Below are 14,877 nucleotides of genomic sequence, written 5' to 3'. Positions count from 1 at the left end.
GTGTTTTTTTCTCATGGATAGATGTTGCATCAACAACTGCAGCTCCACCGCAAACAGACATGACTGTCATTGGAGGTAATTGACGTCTAGTGTATTACCCTAATGACAAGGAATTATATATTGTGCTGGACAATCCTAGAAAGCTTTTGTGGCGATAGTAAAGGAATACACAATATACACAGTGTTTGCCAGCAGGTGTCATGATAATGTTACATATTAGAGGCTTGCCACCTGACTCCAGCTTCAAGCCTTTGGGAATGGTTTGGGTCATGCGTCATGTACAACTTCCAGTTTGCATCCAGATTTGGGCTTGTGATCAATTTTATATATTGTAATGTAAGATTTTCTTCATCTCTTATGCTCACCAAGGCTGCATTCATTTGATAAAAAAAACAGTAAAAACAGTAATATTGTGAAATATTCTTACCATTATTATTAAAATAACGGTTTTCTATTTTAATATATATTTAAAGGGTAATTTATTCCTGTCATTGCAAAGCTGAATATTCAACAACCATTACTCCAGTCTTCAGTGTCACATAATCCTTCAGAAATAATTAATATGCTGATTTTTATCAATGTTGAAAATTGCATTTTATGAAAACCACAATAGACTTATTTTTCATAATTCTTTGATGAATAGAAAGTTCAAAAGAACAGCATTATTTGAAATAGAAATATTTTATAACATTTTGTCTTTACTGTTACTTTTTGAACAATTTAATGCATCCCTGCTGAATAAAGGTATTCATTTCCTCAAAAAAGGTCAAAACATTTAAACTGTCGTGTTTATTATATAACAATAATTCAATTATTTTGCCGACTTTTATTCTGACTTGTTTTGGCATTATCTGTCAGGTTGGATGGTGTAAATCATACTTTATTATATTATATCAATTACATATATTATTTCATATAAATTGTGTATTTGTTTATAATGCCATATGAAACATGCACAAGTTTTATTTCCAAATTAGGAAGATTTTTTTTTCTTTGATTTTAATTATACTTATATCTTCATTCTAAAGCCTCTAAAATTACTTTCAGAATACATTTTTTATTATTTTTTTTTTATATATATATTTTGAGGTTAACACATTTTTTAATGGTTCCTTTTTTGTTTACTAAAAGAAACTTGGCAACTACCAGTCATTATAGCATTAGTTATAGTACTGTCTTTGCTTAATATCTGATTTATTTTGATGGCTTCTTAACAGACATTGTATTAACTGTAAATAACTAAGTCTACTAGTACTCTAATGAGAGTTAGTTGATGTGTAGTTGCAAAGTTATGTATAGTCAACAGAATGTGTAAAGGGGACCATCAAAATAAAGTGTAACCTTGAAGAGTACTGTTTTCTTCATTTGATTTATTGCATATTTCTGGCTGTTTAAAATGATTTTTCTTTTCTCTTTTAGTGGTAATTGCCCTCATCCTTCTGACTCTTGTTGTCTGTGGGTTCCTGCTGTACAGATACTTGTGCCACAGTAAGGGTGTTTACAGAACCGCAGGTGAGCCTGCTCCAGGAGTGGACCCTGACCAGGTCTACAATGACACCGTCACTGAAAACAAGAAGGAATACTTCATCTGAACTGCTTAGCATCAGAGGGATTTAACCCATGATCGATACGCATAGACTGCTGAAGACATCTAAATAGTCTATGTAGAGAGGTGTATGTGCAAGACATATGGGACATAAACCACTAGTCTGTGCTGTATGAAAGAATGTTTAGTTGAAGGGATACAGGTCGAGTTTTATGTTGGGAGGATAAGCCAGAAGTAAAAAGTTGTTTATTCATGAGGTCAATAAGCTCACCATCGGTTTTCGTATGGTAAAGTTACTGTCAGTTACTGAGACAATAATTTTTTTGCTGTCAAATTGTTATGCCTTTGTATATAGTTTATAGTTCACTCAAAAAACAAACTTGCTGCTTCAGCAGAAATGACAAGAAAGTTCATATGCAGTAGTTATCAACAAATAATTTATCAGTAATTATGGAGTTTTTATCAGCTATTATTAGTGTTCAGGTAGCATAAGTGGCACTGCACCTCTATCAAACGGAAAACATTGGAGGCACTGTACAAATTTGATTTTATTCGGTTATAAGTCAATATAGTGTTAATTTGTGGCTTTTCAATATGCCTTTTCCCTTCTATATAATTTTGCCTAGCTTTTTATTACTTTAAAAAAAAAAAAAAAACTTCTATATAATTTTGCCTAGCTTTTTATTACTTTAAAAAAAAAAAAAAAATTTTTATTGGCAGAACTCTTAGATTATGGATAGTTGGAGTCCACGGTTACAGTGCCTTGTAAAATATTTAAATGTACTTTACTTTTTTTTTTTTTTATTGACACATTTTATAATTCAAAATGTATTTTTGTTACATAGGCATGCTGTAACAGTGCCAAATATAATACCTCTGTCATTATTTGTAAAACAAACACATGCTGATCATAATATCAGATGCATATATGATACCTGATATTTTTTTGTGCAGGGTTACAGTCGTATGTTACTTATGAAAATGAATGTAATTTATATGTCGGCTTCTGAGTAATATTTTTTTAATTGCTCTATCAATATGATACTGCAGTTATTGATTATAATACAATGTCAAATACAAGTGTCTAGCTAGTTGAAAATTGCTAGTAAAACCAAAATTTAGATTTAATTTGAAATTAATTCTGTGCTAATAGTTTTGTCAGTGCAAAAATTATATATTGTAAGATATTTAACTTCCTTTAAGACTTTGGATTGTGATTGACAAAGATAGAATGCATCATCTCCAAGATCTAGAGTCATTATTGCATTGGAGTGAATGTGAATTGGTGATTTTTGACAAACATTTGTAATGACCTGGAGATAAACCTCCAAATATACAACCCCAGCATACAAAAATATAAACATGAAACATTGAAAGACATATTACAACACAGATTGTCAAAATTCAAAATAGCTTTTATTCTAAATTTTGTTTTATACTTAAGGTTTAGTATAAAAAAAAGTGAAGTGCACCACATTTTCATTGGAGACCATTTTGTCATGTAGCAAACTAGGAAGGACCTTGGTTCCTTGATGCTGCAGTATGCATCCATTACAACCCATCACAATCTTTTTATATTATATATATATAGAAAAAAAAATCAGAAGGGTTCCCTGAACTGTAGTGCCCACATAGACGTATACCATCCATGACTGTCATGGTATTGAGGCTCAAGATAAGCAGTGTATCCGCTACATTGCATACACAAACACACGGTGCCACATGCCATGATAAAATGCTGCGCTAAGTTGAAGTGGATATTGAGTTCTGAAGGCTTTGCCCTCATGTTTTTTTTCCTTATGTTATTTTCCTAGCAAAGTAAGAATAAATGAAATGGGATTAAATAAGGAATGGCATAAAGTCAGGTTAGGAAACTACCAGGTCAGAAGCCTACGTCACAGAAAATTATAGAAATGGTGCTAAGGCAATGCCAGCATACTTGGCATGTTTTTTTTTGTTGTTTTTTTTTGTTGTTTTTTTTTACATCAAAAACATTTATTTCCTTTATTTGCAGAGAGAAAATCTACCTGAATGGTCTTTTTTTGTTCAAATGGGCAAAACCTTTAGAACGGTACTGTAGTGTCGGATACCCAGTGATGCACCTGATACATGTAAAGCCTAAAAAATGAGCCCCATTTGCCAGGCTAGCATAAAATTTCCTATATTTTCAAATTCAATCAGAAAATATATATGGTATAGTGACCAAAAATAATTTGATACCAGTGAATGTACGGAGAATAAACCTAAGTAAGCATTTATAAGCATTTCACCTCTGTGCTATCTAGCAAAATAAGCAGCATTTTAGATTTACGGTCACATCTAATACAGATAACTGCTACAGAGCTTAAGCGTGTAGTGTCGAAGAGTAAACGGCTGCTTTTGAATGTCATTCTATCACTTGGGAGTAGAAATGAAGATTTCGCAATTAAATCAAATAGAAGCGCAAAAAGCAGTGGAGACAACTGCTGGTGTAACTCAGTGCATTCTGTGAGCTTTTCCTTTTTTGATAGGTATTTTTCTAAATCACATTAGAGACGAGAGAGAGCAAAACTTTAATCCCTTGCGAAACATTTACAAATAAACAATTTCTCAGCCGTTGTATTTGCTGCTACGCATTACCGCACTGCTTTGAAAATCATCAATGCAGAACCAATTATAACTGATGCTATTCGTATTTAAATGCATATGTACAAAAGAAATCTGCAAAAACATTTCAGAATTGGTTGACAGTGCACAAATTAATCCTGTAGTACTCCTAAAAAAATTGAACAATGAAAATTCTTTATTAAGAACAAAACTACTGAAAAGTGCATGCAGAAACATCAAGATGCAACTAGGAAACATTTATATATTTTTTAAAACACAACCCCTAGAAAATGCAGTCACAGCAGTGGTTTGCTCTGCCCGGAAAGCAATCACCATCATCTAAATATGATATGTTTATTTATTTCAGTATGAATCTGTGTGCAGATGTACTATGACAGAAGACTTACAAAAAGCGAAAATCTTTGGTACAAGCAGCTCCCCACAAAAAAAAACAAAAAAAAGCTTGATGTGCCAAATCGTTTAAAATACTGAAATTAAGTTGTCTCTTGATTAAGCCCTGACCTCTGTAAGCAACTTTACCTTTGTGGAAAATGCTAAAAATTTTGTCTAGAAGCACATATAGCTGGAACACACATAACACGCGCTAAACTAAGTGAAACGGCTAAATGTACAGCTCTGGGTATCCGACATTGGAGGGAAAATATTGAAAAAAACAAAATCCTACTTTTCTGAACCAGTTTAGTTAATCTTGTTCACTCTCTCTTTTACTGCATTTAGGTTCATTCATATGTAAATTCCTTTGCTTTTAAATAATGGTGCAGTTTTGGCACCTGATAATATTTATATAAGCTTGCCCAAAGGTACGATACGCTGCCATTGTTTGAAGTTGTAAACACATCTTTCTCTTTGATTAAGAGTGCTTAAATCTGCATTTTACAAATCTGACAAGACCTTAATAATATGAATGAAAGGCGTAGTTAAGCATACTATTCAAAGAGAAAGTTTCAAGTGCATAGCTACTTGATGATCAAACTGACTCGGCAGTTCTCTTGGCATGATCTCTGGCTCAAGAAGACGACCAAAAACTAGAAAATGTACTGTAAAAATGAAGTTGTAAGAGTCAGTAAAGGTAAAAATGACCTGGTCTTCACCTTCAAAGTTGTTTACTCTCTAAATTAGCCAACCGATAAATATGGTAGATGACATATGATCACTAGAAGTTCCAACTTACAATTATCATGCGTTTTTTTAATTGTGAATACGCAATAATTGTGTTAGACATTATGTAAATGCGATATTACACAATTATATCAACAGCGGCGTATTGTACCTTGAGTAAGGGGCTCTAAAATATTACATTCCATTAGATTAAATCAGTATTGTGGCTTAGCCAAGCAGCCCCAAAGGAGGCAGGGGTGGGAGAACAGGTAAAGGGAACCAAGGAGAAGGAAGGAGGGCTTCGGTCCAGGCCCAGTGGGGTGCTCACTGTTACCAGATGGTGTAACCGCCGCTGGAGCCGCCCATGAAAAAGTTGCCCTTACGTTGTGACATCACCACATTTGCACCTTGCATGGCTGCCATCTGAGCCGCGTTAGGGATGTGTCCAGGTGGTGGAGGCTTGAATGTGAAGACAAATATGTAAATCAAATACATATTTCATCAGCTACATTTTCAGGCACATCTATGCCAAGAGAAAATGTAAAGTCATAACTTATAATATCTCAGAACAGACTGAACCTGAAAGGAATTTCACACTGAGTATTGTGGACTGTTGAGTTAAGGGACAAATCAGGCTACAGAAGTGTGAAAAAAACACACATTGTGATGTTTTTTTAAATTTTTTATTAATGTGTAAACATGTTTAGTGCAACCTCCTACTTCTATTTTCATAAAATAATTATCACGAAGAAGTCTTACAGGTTAACAGCTGACTTTGTTGAAAATTTTTTTTTTCCATATCACATAATTTTCCTGATTTTGTACAAAATGAAGGAAATAATCTAAAAATCCTACATTTCTTAACATATTATGATGACATGGTTAAATACATCAAATACATCTTAAATACCTAATAAACATATACATAAAATGTTTTGTCCCACATCTCAATAAATCAAATCAGAATAGGTCCTGCAATATCAACTGGATTTGCTTAAAGGAATAAATACCCCCCAAAAATGAAAATTTGGTGAAAATGTATTCACTATCAGGCCATCCAAGATATATAGATAGTTTCTACATTGAAAAAAATTGGAGATATTTAGAATTTCATCACATCTCAGAATGAGAGTTCAAACAGCTGATAAAAGATCACAGTCCATCAATTAACATCTTGTGAAAAGCTGCATGTTTGTAGAAACAAATCCATTAAGATGTTTTAACTAAACCATTGTGTCTGACAAAAATATGATAATAATGCTTCCTCCAGCGAAAAAGTCCATCTCCTGTTGTCCTCTCACATCAAAATCCACAGAACTGTTTTTGCTTGTAAACTGTGCTTGATCTGTGCATATTTCCCTCCTTATTCAGACAAGACAACTTTTTCACTGGAGGCGTTATTAATAATTATGGACTCATATTTAGCTGGAAGCAAAGGTTTGAAGTTAAAATATCTTAATGATGGATTTGTTTCTTACAAACACACAGCTTTTCACTTCACAAGCCGTTAATTGATGGACTGGAGTCATGAGGATTATTGTAATTTTATCACCCTCATTCTGACGGCACCCATTCACTGCAGAAGATCCATTGGTGAGCAAGTAATATAAAGCCACATTTTTTACAAATCTGTTCTGATGAAGATACAAACTCATCTACAACTTGGATGGCCTGAGAGTTAGTAGATTTTTATCAAATTTCCGGTTTTTGGGTGAACTATTCCCTTAATTGTAGGCTGCTAAATGCATAGTACTTCCTAGATGTTTACTGGGAATACTCACAGGAATGGAAGCACTGGTGCCAGGCCCAAAGCGAGCTCCAGCATCAAATCCGCCTTCCACCATGAGGGTGGAACCAGTGGGGTACATGGGCCCCATCGGATAATATGCCATTGGGACATTAGGGGCCAAGGCCCCCATTGGCACAGTCTGAGCATGCATGGGCATGTACATCTGAGTACCAGGGTAAGCTGAGGTCATTGGGGGCATCTGTCCAGGGGCTGGGGGAGAAGCCATATACCTGGGCTGATAAACCTGCGAGGGGGAAACATTTCAAAATTTGAAACCGTAAATTATTGTAACCATTTTTTGTATGGAATAAACACAGAATTTATATTAAAAGTTTTTTTTTTTTAATTAGCTGCACTCAAAGCCATTTTAAAATGCAGTTAAACACAAATCTGCAACCGTATAATAGCCTAAAGTTATAGTTAATGAAATTAACATTTTATCAAACAGTCATATCTTTTATTACATAACTTTTCCTGCAATTTTATATTAAAAAAATTCAGGGTTTTTATTAAAGTTCTAAAACTGTTTAATGAACAGCCTCTTCTGACTTATTACTTCATTTTACTTTATTAATTGGTTATAAATCTATTATACTAGATAGAATACCATGCTATTTAAAAGAATTTCCAAAAATGTTCATGTTCTCAGAAGAATCTTTAGCGGGAATCTTTAGCATGCAGTCTTGAGTAATGAAACATACATTTTTGAAAATGCTTCTGAAGTGCTTCCAAAACAAGTTGTTTTTTTTATATAGTACTAGATTAAAATGTGACATTGTAAAAAGACCCACTTGAATGCTTTAATGAGATATTGTACATTGACATAATGAGTAAATTGTACTGGTTACCTCAGAGTATGGAGGAGGGGCATCTGGATATGCAGACACCTGAGGAGGGATTTGCATAGCAGGCGGATAAACGGGTGCTGTGCTCTGCTGAGGGTAAACAGATTGTGGATATGAACCTGCATGGAGAAAAAAAAAAAAGACAGGTAATGGTTTAAAATTAATATCACAACAGAATCTTAAGTTGATTTACTGTAAAGTAGCCAGCAATACTTTGGTTTTGTACTAAAGATATTGACCAAGAGAAACCATTCTGCGGTTTTCCTTAAACTAGAGTAGACAGGCTTGAAATGTGGATTAAATTAAAAAAATTAAAATACATTGCCAAAAGAATAAAAATAATTTTGAAGTGACCCAGACATGTTTTTTTTAAAGGTTTTGTGATATTGACCAAAACAGAAATGATTATTGACAAATGACTTTCTATAAAAAGTATGTGACCCTGGACCATAAAACCAGTCTCAAGTTGCACGGGTATGTTTGTAGCAATAGCCAAAAAATACATTGTATGGGTCAAAATTATCGATTTTTTTTTTGCCAAAAATCATTAGAATATTAAGTAAAGGTCATGGTCCATGAAGATATTTTGTACATTTCCTACCATAAATATATCAAAACTATATCAACATTTTTGATTAGTATTATGCATTGCTAAGGACTACATTTGGACAACTTTGAAGGTGATTTTCACAGTATTTTGATTTCTTTGCACCCTCAGATTTTCAAATAGTTGCATCTCGGCCAAATATCGTCCGATCCTAATAAACCATACATCAACGGAAAGCTTATTTATTCAGCTTTACGATTGATGTATAAATCTCAATTTGGAAAAATTGACACTTAAGACTGGTTTTGTGGTCCAGAGTCACACATATGGATGTGGAAACGTATTACAATAAATGACATTAAGCCACACACAAACAAACAAGAGACAAAAAGGCCAGTCTTCACTGACAGCTAAATTACGATAGAAAAAAATAAGACAAACGGTTCTTGAATAAATACCTCACAGTATATCGATTAAACACTTTTAAATTAGATTAATTTAATGATTAATCTGATGCTGTGAGCGTCTCGCTTTCTTAATGAGGTCACCTTTCCGATCACGTCATCGCGCTGTAGCAGCCAAGCTAATCTCCGTTTACCCGTTTTCAGTCTAAAACATTATCCAGTCCGCTAAAAAAAGACACTACCGCGTTAAATATTACAGTGTCCGTCAGGAGACAGTCGATGGCAGATGTTTTGGCACATAATCAATAAGAGTTCATTGTGTAAAGTCGTTTGTTATGCAAGTCAGTTATGCTGGCTAACTCCATTGGTAGTTGCTAGGAAGCGGCTAAGCAAAATAGCAGAAGCGCGGAGGTGATCGTGTATTTACCTTTGTTGTTCATTGTTCTTCACTGTAGATAATATATTCTACGCGACGAGAATTTCAACAGACCGAATTCTGCGTTTATATGACAATAAATATAAGGTTTACTCAAAGTTCCTCGTCTTACTTCCTTGTTTTCGTCGGGCTAAGCTTTGAGTATATTTGTGTTGGGAGGAGCTACATCACGCACGCGTCAATTTTTGGACGCCACTCCCTGTTAAAGAGAAACTCGTGACTCATAATATCGCAAAAACGAAAGTCTCAGTAAGCCCCACTTTATACTGTGAAAATAAACGTTATTGTATAAATCCTAAAATGATAGAATATATATTGAATTTGACGTATTTACGTGTAAAATATTAGTGTTTATACGTAGGGCAGGTGTCACAGATGGAATCTGGCACAAAGGCCATAGGCTACCTTATCTCTGTAATTATAGGAGTTAAAAGTCCAGTTACACAATTATATATTTTCTCAAATGGTTTTTATGTCGGGTTCAAACACCTAGTTCAAAAAGCTCTTAATATTTCTGTAATAAAACTACACTAGCAAACATGCAGACAAAGTAGATTTTAACTAAAATTTTGGACTGCGATTTCAGGTTAAGAGTACTTCTAATAAATGTCAGATCAGAGCAAGGCTTCACATGCGGTTTCATATGTCACAATTTAACAGAGGTGTAGAGTATTGGAGTAAATGTAATTAGTTACTGTACTTGAATATCTTTTTGGGTACTTTGTAGTTGTACTGAGTATCAAAGATATTAGCAACTTTTACTCTCTACTTCACTACATTTTTGAATGAGTATCTGTACACTTTACTCCACTACATTTAAAATGAGTGTTGCAGTTACACATTACATTTTGCATGGACCTAGTTTGCCTTATTGTTTTTTTTTCCATGAAATACCAGCACATAGATCCTTGCCTCTGCCTGTTTTCTGCAGCTTCTCCACAACATTACAGTTTTTCATTGGCATGTCTCTTTGACTAGTGCAACTTTGAGCCTATATATAGTATAAGTAAAATACTTAAGTACTGTTAAAATCAGATACTCTAAGACTTCTACTCAAGTTGTTGTGGAATTGGTGACTTGTAACGTGTAGTGGAGTCATTTTCACTGTAAGGTATCTGTATTTTTACTCAAGTATGGTTTTTAGGGTCTTTACACCTCTGCAATTTAATATTCCATTAATTGCAGGCTGCTTCATTGTGACACCCCAAATACTGTAGCGTGACAACATGCCCTGCTATTACTTAAGTGTTGACAGTTTGGTATGTTGCTTATATGCTGAATTATTCATTGTCTAATTAAATATTTGATGTGAATATTTTTATATTTTACTTTCCCAGTAACATTATTATTGATATCCTGTCTACTCAAAGGGTTAGATAGTATGGAACGATTCTGCACACTTGATGAACCTAAAGTAATATTGTATAATTAGGCCCTGGGAAGTATGCCAAGCAGAGCAGAGGTTTCATTAAGATTGTTTAATTTAATTGCAATATTCAACCCAATGTATTACGTATCAGACTTTGAATAGGAATGATGATCCAAATTTTGTTTTGCACCTGTGTGACTAAATTAAACGTCATTTATGCATTTTTATGGCTAGGCCCACAGGCTCCTTAGGCAGTATAAAGATGCATTTAGTACATCTAAAATGGAACTTCTCTTTATTAGTTGGGGCCTGTATACTGGCTGTGAACCTAATTACAGATTCGTCTGTATTCAGCAATTCCAGTACTCCTTTGAGCTTAGATAGTATGGAACGATTCTGCACACTTGATGAACCTAAAGTAATATTGTATAATTAGGCCCTGGGAAGTATGCCAAGCAGAGCAGAGGTTTCATTAAGATTGTTTAATTTAATTGCAATATTCAACCCAATGTATTACGTATCAGACTTTGAATAGGAATGATGATCCAAATTTTGTTTTGCACCTGTGTGACTAAATTAAACGTCATTTATGCATTTTTATGGCTAGGCCCACAGGCTCCTTAGGCAGTATAAAGATGCATTTAGTACATCTAAAATGGAACTTCTCTGTATTAGTTGGGGCCTGTATACTGGCTGTGAACCTAATTACAGATTCGTCTGTATTCAGCAATCCCAGTACTCCTTTGAGCTCCATGGCAATATGCTGCTAATGCATGCAAGTGGAAGTGTTTGCCAGCTGGCTTGGCAACAGAGGAAAGACACAGAGTGTGTATAGAAACACGGTGTCTTTTTCATAAGCCAGTTCATTATAAAAAATGTGAATATGCCTTGTAAATCACATATAAGAATATGCATCAATATGCATCTTATTTTCATGAAAAAGGACACGAGCAAAGAACATCTTATTTTGAATGCATTTAATGGTGTGCATGACGCTTTCTCAAAAAACATGCAATCATCACAATAGAAATTCAAATAACAATGCAACAGAGAAATTCAAATAACAATGCAACAGATGCATTTGTCTGCAGTGCCCTAAAATGATCGTCTCTGGGGAACAATCAGAGGGAAAACTGTGCTTGAAGATTAAACTGCTTGGGCTTTAGCCAAACTCTTTTTTCTCTATCATTCTATTTCTTGATTTACTTTAGTATTCCTCATTTGTAAGTCACTTTGGATAAAAACATCTGCTAAAGGAGTACAGTTTTGTAAGTGCTGAGATGCCATGCTTTATTAATTGCATTTAACATTTGAATTGCCCTTTTTGTTCTGTTTATTAATATTTTACATGGAATCATAATATGCCTGTATGTTTTCATTTAATGTGTTAGACTTTAAGAGGTACAAGGACACAGAGGTAGAAGGACAAGAATATCAATATTTTAAATTCTTAAAAAAATATTTTGTTATTTTGAAGAAACACAGCAATAGTAGTAGTCATGATTACACTAATTATTATGTCATAATTTCTATAAGTGATAATAATAATAAATTGATGTCATTATTAATGTTAGTATTAGTGCATAACCTCACAATGTAGCAATATTACAGTTGGATTCAAGGGTTTGAATAGTGCAGTGAGCAACTTAATTGTCTATTTTGTTCTGTTTATCTGTATATATGACATTTTATCATGTAATAAAAATCACCTTTATAATTTTCTTTAAAAGTTAAAAACTTTAAAAACTGCATGAATAGAATGACATGAATATTAATATTTTAAATACTTATACTTTTTATTCACATCATTGTTTTTGGAAAACAACATAATAATAGTCACATTATCACATTAAAGGCACAAAAAAACATAATAATAGTAATAATAAGCATGAAAAATATTATTTTTGCTGCCATTATTATATCACTAAAATAATATATTTTGATAAACAATAATTCATACAAAATAAACTGATCTCTTTATTAATATGATTAATTTTACAGTGAAAGCATAACCTCACACTGTAGCAATATTGCAGTCTGAATCGAGTTCAGTGAACTGCAGAAACACTGTGTACTGTCCCTTTAAGACGGCCATTGCTCCCGTTCTGTCGAGCCAGCGCCATTCTTTCAATGCGAGACTCGGCCTGCATAAATTATGTTCATGACGTAGTGCAAAAGAGCAAATTTGTGTTAATTTTTCGCCACTTTTCTGCAGATAAGGGTTTACCTTGGCTGTTAAGGTGCACTTGCTTCACCGGCACGACAGTTAACGGAGAGACGTCATTAAATATGTAGTTAAAAAGAGGACCAGCGCTTTCCCGAGCCTCCTTATCCATGCAAATAGCTCTTTTGTGTGCATTCGTAGCGCGCGTCGGAAGCTGTGAGATGAATTTTTAATTATGCATATTTAAAACAAACTGTGGCAAAGCTCGCCGAAGGAGGAGAAATAAAGAAAATATCCCACCTTTCAGCGGGTAAGTCGTGAATAAGATCACAGCTTGCACGTTATTTTTGCACAACGCAATACGAAGTCTCGGGACTCGAAATGAGTTTTTGGTTAATATGCAATGGTCTTAATTAGCATAATTTATATATTTATGATAAAGAGAAAGGAAATACATCAAATGCCGTCCCGAGTCGTGGCATATGTGAGGAGTGTGTGATCAGTAGATGAAGTGTGTGTCCCGCGAGGAGAGTTTTTATTATTGTATTGTGAATGTGTTGGGAGGGCTGCACTAGTACCTCACAGGCCTGCTTGATGTGAAAATGCGCAAGGCTTATATAATGCTCTATTGTTTTTAGGATAATTACATGCGCACATTTTTAAGGCAAGACATACATCTTAAATTGCACTTGCACAGTGATGACATTCGAACATGCTCGGTCGATTTTTATTTAGAAATAATGTAGCCTGCCAAATTCTTAAGAACTGTGATTACGTTCTTCCAGTTATTTGGATTCTAATATTTTAAGTTGACCACCTTGAGAGCTGGCGTCATAGACGTGACGTTACACACTTCACTACGTCATGATTATCTGCTCAATGCCTTGCAAAGATTTACCATGGTATTCATAGCTCCTGCCAAAACACCATAGTATTTATACTTAATGTTATTACTGTAAAATAATAATAAATGCAATATGTAATGTTATTGAAACAATGCAGAAACTGTCCTTTGTTGTTTTTTTTTGTGACAGTGATGTGTTATAGCAGAAAGTTTACCATGGTGAATTCTTGTAAGGGTTTGCTGCTAGTCACAATCATATTTTACATTTTAAATAAACTTGATATTCATTTTGTGATAACCTTGTGAGACAACTAAAGGTGAAGAACTCTGTTTTTTTGCTGTTGTTTTTTTTTTAGAAAACTATAAAAGGATCCTTGTTTGTAAATTATTTGTTACACTTAGTGCAACTAAATCACATGGCAGTTTCTAACTTAACTTAATATTTAAATCAACATTTATCTTCCATTTTGTGAAGTGTTTCTGATTAGAATGAGATATCTGTTAGAATTAGTTGCACTAAATCACATATTTATTTTCTTTTACCTTTATAACCTAATACTGTATTTTAAATCATAATTTTTCTTCCATATTGTGAAGTATTTCTAATCGAAATGGGATATTTATGTGATTTAGTGCAACAAATTCGGACAAATATCATATTTAAACCAGAAATACTTCACAATATGGAAGAATTTTTTTTATATTTACTTAAAAATTAAGTTATAAAAGTAAAAAAAAAAAAAGTGGTTTAGTGCAACTAAATCTGAATTTTTTTACTTTTATGACTTAATATTTAAATTATAATTTTCTTTCATATTGTGAAGTATTTCTGATTAAAATGAGATATTTGTCAGAATTAGTTGCACTAAATCACTTACTTTTTTATTTTATTTTACCTTTAAAACTTCATGTTTGAAATAATGTACATTTACATTTATTATATATAAATATATTTAATATAAACACAAAATATTTTTCTTAAATATATACATGCATGTGTTTGTTTTTATATATACATAATAAATATACACATTATACACACATATATTATGTAAACAAAAACTTTTATTTTGGATGCGATTAATCGCGATTAATAGTTTGACCGCACTACCCACTCAAATTAAATAAATAAATAAGTGAGTGAGTGAGCATGTTGATAGGACTATCAGGAGCAACTATATTATTACATTAGCAATCACTAATATTGCACACGTTATTTTATATCATA

General features: G+C 33.4%; 2 protein-coding genes across 4 annotated transcripts in view; one reads left to right on the top strand and one right to left on the bottom strand.

The window, feature by feature from the left end:
* Window positions 1-2,943: 2,943 nt before the first annotated feature.
* Window positions 2,944-9,450, bottom strand: LOC107671873 (DAZ-associated protein 2-like). The gene is made up of 4 exons (XM_016464873.1): window positions 9,264-9,450; window positions 7,889-8,004; window positions 7,033-7,284; window positions 2,944-5,710 (listed from the first exon to the last, which is right to left on the bottom strand). Exons 1-4 carry the CDS (start codon window positions 9,274-9,276, stop codon window positions 5,582-5,584), a joined length of 510 nt encoding a protein of 169 aa, XP_016320359.1. The 5' UTR covers window positions 9,277-9,450; the 3' UTR covers window positions 2,944-5,581.
* A 3,309-nt stretch (window positions 9,451-12,759) lies between these two features.
* LOC107671889 (POU domain, class 6, transcription factor 1) overlaps window positions 12,760-14,877 on the top strand; it is an 18,489-nt gene continuing 16,371 nt past the window's right edge. For all 3 annotated transcript variants that reach the window (XM_016464893.1, XM_016464892.1, XM_016464894.1), the window contains exon 1: window positions 12,760-13,115. The gene's annotated coding sequence lies outside the window, so the exon portion shown is untranslated. The remainder of the gene's footprint in view (window positions 13,116-14,877) is intronic.

This window comes from Sinocyclocheilus anshuiensis, unplaced genomic scaffold, assembly GCF_001515605.1.
Source record: "Sinocyclocheilus anshuiensis isolate Anshui unplaced genomic scaffold, SAMN03320099.WGS_v1.1 scaffold1089, whole genome shotgun sequence".
NCBI lineage: Eukaryota > Metazoa > Chordata > Actinopteri > Cypriniformes > Cyprinidae > Sinocyclocheilus > Sinocyclocheilus anshuiensis.
This window is presented reverse-complemented; position numbering and strand designations above follow the sequence as displayed.

Excerpts from the sequence above, each read along its gene's own strand:
- LOC107671873 (XM_016464873.1), bottom strand. Across the intron at positions 7,285-7,888 it reads CCCCTCCTCCATACTCTGAG|GTTTATCAGCCCAGGTATAT; the intron begins GTAACCAGTACA and ends TCCCCCTCGCAG. Across the intron at positions 5,711-7,032 it reads GCACCAGTGCTTCCATTCCT|CCTCCACCACCTGGACACAT; the intron begins GTGAGTATTCCC and ends TTCACATTCAAG.